The sequence below is a fragment of the Saccostrea echinata genome, unplaced genomic scaffold (assembly GCF_033153115.1).
Source record: "Saccostrea echinata isolate AGI-Se365-2 ecotype Australia unplaced genomic scaffold, CSIRO_AGI_Sech_v1 ptg000001l, whole genome shotgun sequence".
NCBI classification, from domain to species: domain Eukaryota; kingdom Metazoa; phylum Mollusca; class Bivalvia; order Ostreida; family Ostreidae; genus Saccostrea; species Saccostrea echinata.
This window is the reverse complement of record NW_026889750.1, coordinates 36,866,997-36,876,308: the sequence shown is the minus strand read 5'-3', so window position 1 is coordinate 36,876,308 and position 9,312 is coordinate 36,866,997. Positions and strand designations below refer to the sequence as shown.

General features: G+C 33.8%; 1 protein-coding gene across 1 annotated transcript; it reads right to left on the bottom strand.

The window, feature by feature from the left end:
- Positions 1–4,717: 4,717 nt before the first annotated feature.
- On the bottom strand, positions 4,718–7,113 carry LOC133178914 (uncharacterized). The gene is made up of 4 exons (XM_061313574.1): positions 7,079–7,113; positions 5,591–6,876; positions 5,308–5,494; positions 4,718–5,222 (listed from the first exon to the last, which is right to left on the bottom strand). Exons 2-4 carry the CDS (start codon positions 6,788–6,790, stop codon positions 4,819–4,821), a joined length of 1,791 nt encoding a protein of 596 aa, XP_061169558.1. The 5' UTR covers positions 6,791–6,876; positions 7,079–7,113; the 3' UTR covers positions 4,718–4,818.
- Between the last annotated feature and the right edge of the window lie 2,199 nt (positions 7,114–9,312).

Genomic DNA, 9,312 nt, shown 5'->3' with positions numbered 1-9,312 from the left:
AGCGAATCACGATCAGAAAGCCTCTACTGTTGCTTTGTGTTTAATACTACAGTGGTTTCATCTTTATGGCTTACAGGAGAGAATTCACAGCGATCAGGGTAGAAACTTTGAATCGGATATTATAAACAACTTTTTAAAATGTACGACATACAGAATTCAAGATTCACACCCTATCACCCGGAATTTAAGGCAACGGGAAGACAGAACGTTTCAATCGCACGCTTCATGATTTACTTGGAACCTTGCCTACACAGAAAAAGAAATTCTGGCCAGACCATTTATCTGATGTTACTTTCGCATATAATGTATCTCTAAATTCCAGTACTGGTTACAGTCCTTTCTATTATTTTTTTTGGATGTAAACCTAAACTTCCAGTAGATTTTATTGTGTCACCAATTGTGTCCAATTCTACTCCGATTAGTGTTGAAAATTATGATGATTCATAAAAGAACACAAAAGGTGTTAGTGAAATATTCCAACACGCAAGAAATAATTTACAACGAAACGCATCGAAGAGGAAGGACAGCTTTGACAACAAAAATCGCAGATCTTCCGATCAGGATGGGAGATGAAGTTTGTATACGAAACAGAGGTTTCACTGGAAGACACATGGACCTTTGGAGTTCAAGAAGACATCGCGTCCAGACAATCAAAGACAGTGTGTACACAGTCGTTTCCAGTGACGGACATCAAAGAACTCTTCATAGACGGGATATTAAACGCATACCTCCAAATTCAAGCGGTGATGCGCGTGACAATTAAAAAAACAGTGACTTCCGTTTACCAATACCTTTACGTCGTAGTTTGCGTGTGCGCGGAAAGCAGGGCAGTAAGTGGGTTTAATTTTCAAAAGAAAACTGACACGAAGAATTATAGACTGTATGAATTTGTAAAATAAAACTTGATGATATTATTTATATTGTATTTTTGTCTGTGTTAATTTATTATAATTTGGTTTTATCGGGACGATAAAATTCAAAGCAGGGAAAAATGTGGACAGATTTATATATATTAAATATATTTATTGCAATTTCGCATTTTAAATAAATGTTTCTATTTCAAATAAATTAACGATGTCATTGAGAATAGAAGTTAAGCTAGTTTTATGGCGCAGGTGGATTGAGTTGGTGAACACTTTCTTTGCTTTACTATTGGCTATGACTTCTCATCGGCTATTGTCATAATGAACTATCAAATCAGATCGTTTCTTTTGTAAGAAAAGAGAGCCAAATCTCAATTTTAAATTACTAACTATTTTATTATATGTTAATAATATTACAATTTTTCTTAGTAAATAAAGAACTAGGTTAACTAATAACTAAGATTATAATAAAGTTGAATGTGTATTTATTTGTCATATGTAATGCATTACTATGTATACTTTGAATATATTTACATGTACTTATATTTCTTTGTAGAATCACCTTTTTGATGTCAATAAACACTTGGAACGTAATCTACGTATTTATATCACTTGGTCACATTAAACTAAATTCTTTACATGTCCTATCAACTGATTTTAATGGATGTTGTATGTCTTCGAGAATGATTTTTTTCTTTTGATATTATATTACCTCTGATTTGCAGTAATCAAACAAAATTTTACTGTTTGGTATTTTGTGAAGTAAAATAAAATCAAATAAGCATGAAATGGATAGTTTTTCCCCTTTGACTCTTTCGTTTTCTGTTTCCTTAATTTGTGCACGTATTTTTTGTAGTTTCTCACTTCCGCTGTAAGAGGATACCAAAAAAGTATGTACTTTTCTATTTTATCAAGTTAAGTCATTTCATTTGTTCTCGATAAGTAAAGCTTAATTTTATTACATAGTCAACGATCCTTTATTTCTTACAGATTGGTAGGAATGTGCATTGAAAAAAAAATTACATAAAATATTCTGCATAAAAATAACTAGCCTTCACCCCTCCCCCAAAAATTGTCCTATTAGCTAGTAGATCATGGACTTTTACTTGAACCTCGGACGTTTTTTCCTAGGGCTCTCCTCCATAGAAGTGTTCCCTGGTGAGCAAGAGTTTTAAGATCCATGAAAATAATGAAAGAGACAAAAGCGCAAAGGATGCTGGCGCCTACGATTCCAATTCCCTTCGCAGAGGTACGGTCATCATCTACGCTTGTTTTCCTCCGACGGTAGGAGGAGAGATCGTTCCTGTTGATGGATAGTTCTTTCTTGATTTCTTTGATTTTCTCCTGAAGCTGTTCCTCTGTCTGTATATTTGTGTTTGCTTCTGGGTCCGTTTGACATTTGCATTGTGGCATAGTCGATACTGTTGTAATCTTAGGTTGTTTACTTGATTCATCAAAGGCATTCTCTGCAAATTAATTTAAACAAAACCATGTAACCACAATTTTGCAATATGATGATTAAGATTTTCATGATTAGCAATATTGCTGTGATTAAGACTAAGTTGTGTTTTAAAACAGAATACGATTTAGATAATACATATGTTTGATACTAGAATAGTCCATAGTTATGGACATGTCGTCTGATGAGGTCTGTTCTACAAAGATGGGAACTTCCTCCAAAGTCGAACTTTGTCTATTAAGTTTCGAAACATGAGTATCAACATTCTTGCTTCTACATGGATCCCCAGAATAGTTATGTGTTTGGATCTATAACCAAAAAAAAAAAAAATAAATAAATAAAATAAAATAAAATAAAAAATAAATAAATAAATAGCAAAAAATTATAAGAAAACCTGTAAACGTTCCCAAAGCCTGTATTATATTATACTTGTATAAACATATGTAAAATATATATTTTACCCTCCTTGGTATAAACTGGTAGCCAACCATACTGAGCGAAGCATCGTTCAAGTGAATATTTGTCCGATATATGTACACTCCAAAAGAATTTTCATTTCCACATCCTTGGCAGCCATTTTGTGTCAGTTTTATTGATGTTCCAATGTCGTCGTACTCCCTTGCAAACCATCGGCTTGTGGTAGTCTTATAAAAAACTTGGTCTCCTGAAAGCTTCGTAAAAGTATAGTTGAAACTTACTTCATAGATGAAACCGAGTACCATATTTGGGTATTTTTTCTTTCGCCTAGAAATGATTACAGAGGATAAATACTGATCTATTGCTGGCAACAGTAAGAGTCCTTCCTGACTATTGTTCGGGTATTTGGTGTTTGGTTCAGAACTACTAGAAAATGTCTGCATAATTGCAATAGGTTTGTCAGAATGGATTTTCTTATAAGGATTAATCGCAAATTGGTTATGGGGGATTTCTCGGAATTCTCCGGCGTCTTGATTATGCTTTCCGTAAACCGTTTCAATCGTCGTACAGTTATAATGAGATATAAACCTTAGTTTAGAAGGTGTCAGACCAACAGTGGAGTACGTAAATGGGTAAAAAGAAAAACCGAAATATTCAACAGGGGGAACTTGTTCCATCGACATGGTCGAGTCTAGAATCATACCTCCACAAAACACAACGACTGACTGATTGGCGCGCAATAAAAGTCCAGTAAAATCATCCAGACTTTCCAAAGACACATGGCTGAAGTTATCCTTGATCCTGAAACTGGTAAGACTGTGTGGCAGTGACAGGTAGTCCACAGTGTCTTCGCCAACTGCGTGTTTTGAAGTGTACACTGAGATATTGCCATGATTTTCATTCTCTAATATAATGGAAGTGTTATTCGATAATGTTACGATGGAACACACACAAAGACCATTTGCTGTTTTATTACAGAAAGGCATCATTCTATATTCCACACCAGCGACATCTTGCGGAAACACCAGGTAAGATGCTGCTGACGTTGGTCCATCGACAAATGCTGTGATGCTTACAGCATCCGATGCTTTAATTCTGAGAACTGGAAACATCATGCTGATCTTTCCAAAATTTTCCAAACTGAATTGCTCCACAATTTTATGACTGATTTGGAAAGAGGACGTTAGTACTGGATCTTTCCGGTAAAAAACAGTCGCTGTTACATTAACCTTTCCCACAGATGCCAGCAAGAGGTAAGCATCAAATTTCCTCAAATCAAGATTACGAAAAAAGGCCACCACAAAATCTCTTCCAGTATGGTTTCGTGACTGAGCTACACAAATGAAAAGATTTATTATATCAAGATATTATTATATTGGGTATCTGATTTGTATATTTGTACATTTTCATTCACAATTTCGAAATGCAGCCTAGTATATTGTTAATATCATATGTGTAATTATAGGACTGGAAAAAAGACAATTCTATTAAAAAAAAAACAATGAAATGGATCAATCAAAAAGTTCTGTAAATGTTATTTAAACAAAAATTCAAATCATATTCCATGTTACTATAAATATGCCTTTGAATTCATACCTGTCGTCGTAGAAAATAGACACAAAAGCACTAGTAACGTACGAAAATACTCCATGGTTGAATAATGTAGCTGAGATTTCTGAGCCCAAAATCACTGGCTTGAACCTCTACTATGTTTGCTTTTGTGAAATTAATCTTCTGCTTGATAAACATTTCGTGAAAATTGCTATTAATGATAGACTGACTTCTGCTTGTGTCTTTTTATTATTAATGAAAGCAATTGCTCATAATAAACATTCCTTTGATGAGTGATATCAATCAAATGAGAAAAAATATCTTTTTCAGAACTTCCTATTTCATATTGTTAAACTATATCTCTGAAAGTGTTCAAAACTCTAAATTCAGCATAAATTATTGATTCTATAACTGAGCAGAAGTTCGGTTTTATAATTTCCTTATATTACATTATTTGGATTAACTTAGTACTAAGCGTTAAGAGTAATGAGTGGTGTTTTTTTTTTTAGTTTCATGTTTAAGTATATATCACGGTCTTCCTCTACGCATGCGCAGTCGTTCACGGACAAAGCAAGGATTCGGACCAAAAAGTTTCCTCCACAAAGCGGATCCCTGGTGTGCAAGTGTTTTAAAATCCATAATGAAAATGAAGGAGACGAAGGCGCAAAGGATGCATGCTCCAAGTAATCCAATGCCTTTTGCAGATGATCGGGTATCATCTGCGCTGATTTTCTTCCGTCTGTAAGAGGAGAGATCATGTTTGTTTATTGTGAGAGTTTTTTTAATCTCTTTGATTTTCTCCTCGATTTCTTCCTCTGTCTGTATGGTGGCATCGGTTTTAGGCTTCGACTGACATGGTGGACATGTGTTTTGAAAAACATTGGGTTCAATCGATATTGCTGTTCCTCTCCTTATTTTGTTAGAGGAAATTTCTATAAATATATTTTAATAGACTTTAATTTTATGCAATAGTTTCGTATGGCCTATTATAACTTGATCAATAACATTTGTACAGACCCGCACTTCCCCTGGTGCTTGTTTCTTTGTTATTATCCTCTATGATGTATTTCTCGGTATTGGTTTGACGAATCTCTGTAGAACTCGGTGTATCTGTTGTAGGCATTGTATTTTTAGTGTCAATTGGAACATTTTCCTCTTCTTGTGTATTAATACAGGTTTCACCAAAATATCGACGGTTTTCATTCTACAACAAAGAAATCTTTTCAATGTAGAAAATATAAAAAGAAGCAGCAGAAAATCTTAGATAAATTTATTGCATTTTTGTGAATGTATATCTTACTTTTCTTTTGAAAAACTTAAAACCAACGATGCTGAATGACGCGTCGTTTCCGGCTCGCCGATACGTGTACGCACCAAAAGTATTTCCATTGCTACATCCATTCTGTGCGAGTTTTAACAACCTCCCGTCGTCGTCAGACTCCCAAACAATGTCCCTACTGATTGTCTTTCTTGACGTGTTTCCTATTTGTGTCTGAAAATTATAACTAACATCAGACACAAGCCCTACAAGCATTTTCATTCTGCTAGTCGCAGATTTGTCCTTTTTCTTACGTCGAGGAATAACCACAGCTGACACATATTGTTCCATTGCGGGTAGCAGCAACAAACCTTCTTCATAATTGTTCTGATCCTTTCGACTTGGAGAAGGTCCAGAAAAGATTTGAATTAATGCTACTGGTTTATTAGCGAAAAACTTGAATGGAGCAGATTTGTTTATTGAAAGTTCCAAAGTTTCCCCTGCGTGTCGTTTCCAACTATCTTGATGATCAAGTGAAATTGTGGTGCAGTTATAGTGTGCTATGAACCTGAGTTTTGGTGTTGCCACAGCATTGTGATCAAAAGGAAATGCATAATAGTTCTGACCAAAGTATTCGATAGGAAGTATTTGTTCCATTGACATCGTAGCATCTTGTTTTCTTCCACCACAGAACACAACCACTGGACAGTTGGCTTGCAATAAGAGCCCAGTAAAATCATCATGGCTTTCTAACGAAATATAACTGTGTTTTTTCCTGTTCATGAAGTTAATTTTACTGTGTGGCATCGACAGATAGTCAATTGTTTCTTCACCTACCGCGTGTTTTTGTGTGTACACAGATATGTTGCCGTTATTTTCATTTTCAAGCATAATTGTGGTATTCTCCTTCAATGTTATAATGACACAGATGCATAAACCATCTATCGTCTTATTGCAGAAAGGCATCATTCTGTATACCTCACCAGCGACATTTTCTGGATACACAAGATAGGAAGCAGCTGACATTGGACCTTCCACGATAGCTGTGACTGTCACCGGATGTGAAGCATTAATCCGTAGAACCGGAAACGCCATCTTAATACTCTGGTTTGGCCCATACTGTTCCTGCAAAGTTAACTGTTCTACCTTTCCTGGGGTAAGCTGGAGATTGGACGGCCGTAGCAGAGAGTGGTGGTCGTACTTTACAATAGCCGTGGTGTTCTCGGCATTTACAGATGCCATTAAGATGTAGGCGTCGAATTTGTTCAGGTCAAGGTCTTTGAAGAACGCTACCACAAATTCTTTTCCAGTGCTATCAAATGTTTGGTCTGTATAGATAATAAGCAAAAATTTACAAATTCATTGTGTAAATTTACATTACACATCTTATTTATACCTATTGGTTTAGGGGTAAGTCAGTTGATCGTATATCTGACATTAAAACAGGTGTGTTTCCATCAAACTATGCGCATTTTTCTTATATACATAAATGATACAATATGTGAGAACTTTTCAATAAATTTACCATACCTGCAATGGCAGTGACAAAACAGACTGCTGTTTGCAACAGACACAGATATTCCATATTGTATGACAGATTAAAACAGACGCGTGGCCTTTATAAGGTGTCTCTTTGCCTTCAAGACAAGATAAATGTATTTAATTTGAAAACATTTTTCCTGAGATTTAATCTGTTGATTAAACATTTGGTGAAAAAAAAGTTGTAGCCTGTGATTGGGATTTTTTGTTGTTGTATCTGTTTATCGAAATTGAGAACCCAGGGGCAATATAATTATATATGGAAAATTATATAAGGTGGTATATCTATAGGGAACGTTTATTGAAACTCTCATTTTCACCATATATTTATGTATAGATGTACAACACGAATTACACGAGTTCTTTTCAGATGCAAATAGAATTTTCAATGATTAAATGGACCTTTCCTCTCAAAGAAATTGCTGAAATAGAAGTATTTCTTTTTGATAAATAAGAACAAAACTAAAGGAACAGGCGAAAAAAAAGAACACATCGTCGTTTGGTGTATTTTATAATGATGTCTATCTCTACTCCTGTTCATACATGTTGTGACATGTTCATAATTTTTGTTAATTTTTCCCACTGATTATTTTCAATGGGACGATTGATATTGTAAATTTAAACAATTATTGTATATGTTTTCCGCAAAAGCATATGTGAAAACTTAAATCTATTCAGTCATCTTGACCAACTGATGAAAAAGATAGGGAAGGCCCCTTCCTCAACAAATTCGTCCACTGACATTTGACCATCTTGAATAATATAGTGTATATATGTAAAATATCTAGGCTTAAAATATTTCAAAAAGAATAGATTTACTTAAAACAATATTTTGGGGGTTCTATGCGATTTGTTGCCTGTTTCATATTTAATTATAAAAATAATCAGTCGTGTAAAGTCTCTAGAGTTAAACACATGCCTCGGGCATTGTCTGATAATTGGATTGCAACGAAATTACATTATAATATTCAAGCCTGAGTTACTTTGCATCGAGCAAACAGTAATGGATCAATAGTTGTTTTCCAGCAATTATACAAATAGGACATTATCATTGACGTACGAATTTGTCTTTAAATAAATACCTGCTACATGTAATGTATAATGGTTATGTCAGTTTATGAAATTTTAGTTTACAGATTTAACACAGTTTGTGTTGTAGTTCACAAGCATCTATTTAGATAATAGGGTGGAAATGCCGATCAGGTACCCTCTTTTAATAATATCATTAACTTCTACTTATCCTTCGTCTTATTTTCCAAAATATAAATAGGTACATTCCTTTTTAATCGTATAATATGATGAGAATAAAACCTTTCTTGCTTTATCTTTCCTTTTTTTTGATATATGTCAACTGAGAGGAACGAATCCCTTTCAGTTTGCAAATGATGATGAATGAATCTATTTCAAAGGAATTTTCATTATTTTGTGAATATCATTCTACTTCGACAGAGATTAACTAGGATCTAGTCAAAATCTGGTGAAAGCCAAGTGCAAATCACAGTAAATACAATAGTTGACGACTTCTTACATAATTTTTTTTCAGACTCCGTTCTTCATGTTTTCTTATAATTTGCTATGATCACATTCTTTACTGTTCAGAAATAAATATATAAATGTATCATCTCTCTCTCTCTTTTTCCTCTCTCTCTCTCTATATATATATACTATAAGATATCTAATGGACCAGGATTGGAAATGTTAAGTTGGATGTTTGACAGCGTAAGATTAATAAAAAGATTAAAAACTAATGTTTTGACTAATGAGTATTCGATTGCTCTAGATAAGAAATGCCATAAATACATTTGAAAAAAAAAGTGTATACAAATTGGATTCATTCATTTCTATTTTCAAAGTATCATTTTCTTCAACTTGATCAAGAACAGGTCATAAAAACAAAGTTTTTATGAAAGTTTTTTAAAGTGTTAGGGTATTTTTTCAGAAACAATATTGTGTATGTTATTTTGTTTTGTCTTGGTGTAAAGTTATGTAGACTCTATAATGTGTATATACAATTCTATTTAGATATTCCCAACGTAAGAAAAACCTTCGTTCTAAGTTAAAGATTGAGACATTTTATGTTAACAAAAATGAGCGTTAAAGTAAAACTTTCAGAACTTATAATTTTAAACTGCATATAACTGCATGAAAATGTTTTGCTCTGATGATCTGAACAAACGATATATATTTATTATATATATATATATTTATACAGTTTTCTACAGAGT

Excerpts from the sequence above, each read along its gene's own strand:
- LOC133178914 (XM_061313574.1), bottom strand. The coding sequence starts at position 6,790 with ATGGCATCTGTAAATGCCGAGAACACCACGGCTATTGTAAAGTACGAC. Across the intron at positions 5,495-5,590 it reads TTAAGTTTTTCAAAAGAAAA|AATGAAAACCGTCGATATTT; the intron begins GTAAGATATACA and ends TCTTTGTTGTAG. Across the intron at positions 5,223-5,307 it reads AAGCACCAGGGGAAGTGCGG|AAATTTCCTCTAACAAAATA; the intron begins GTCTGTACAAAT and ends ATATATTTATAG.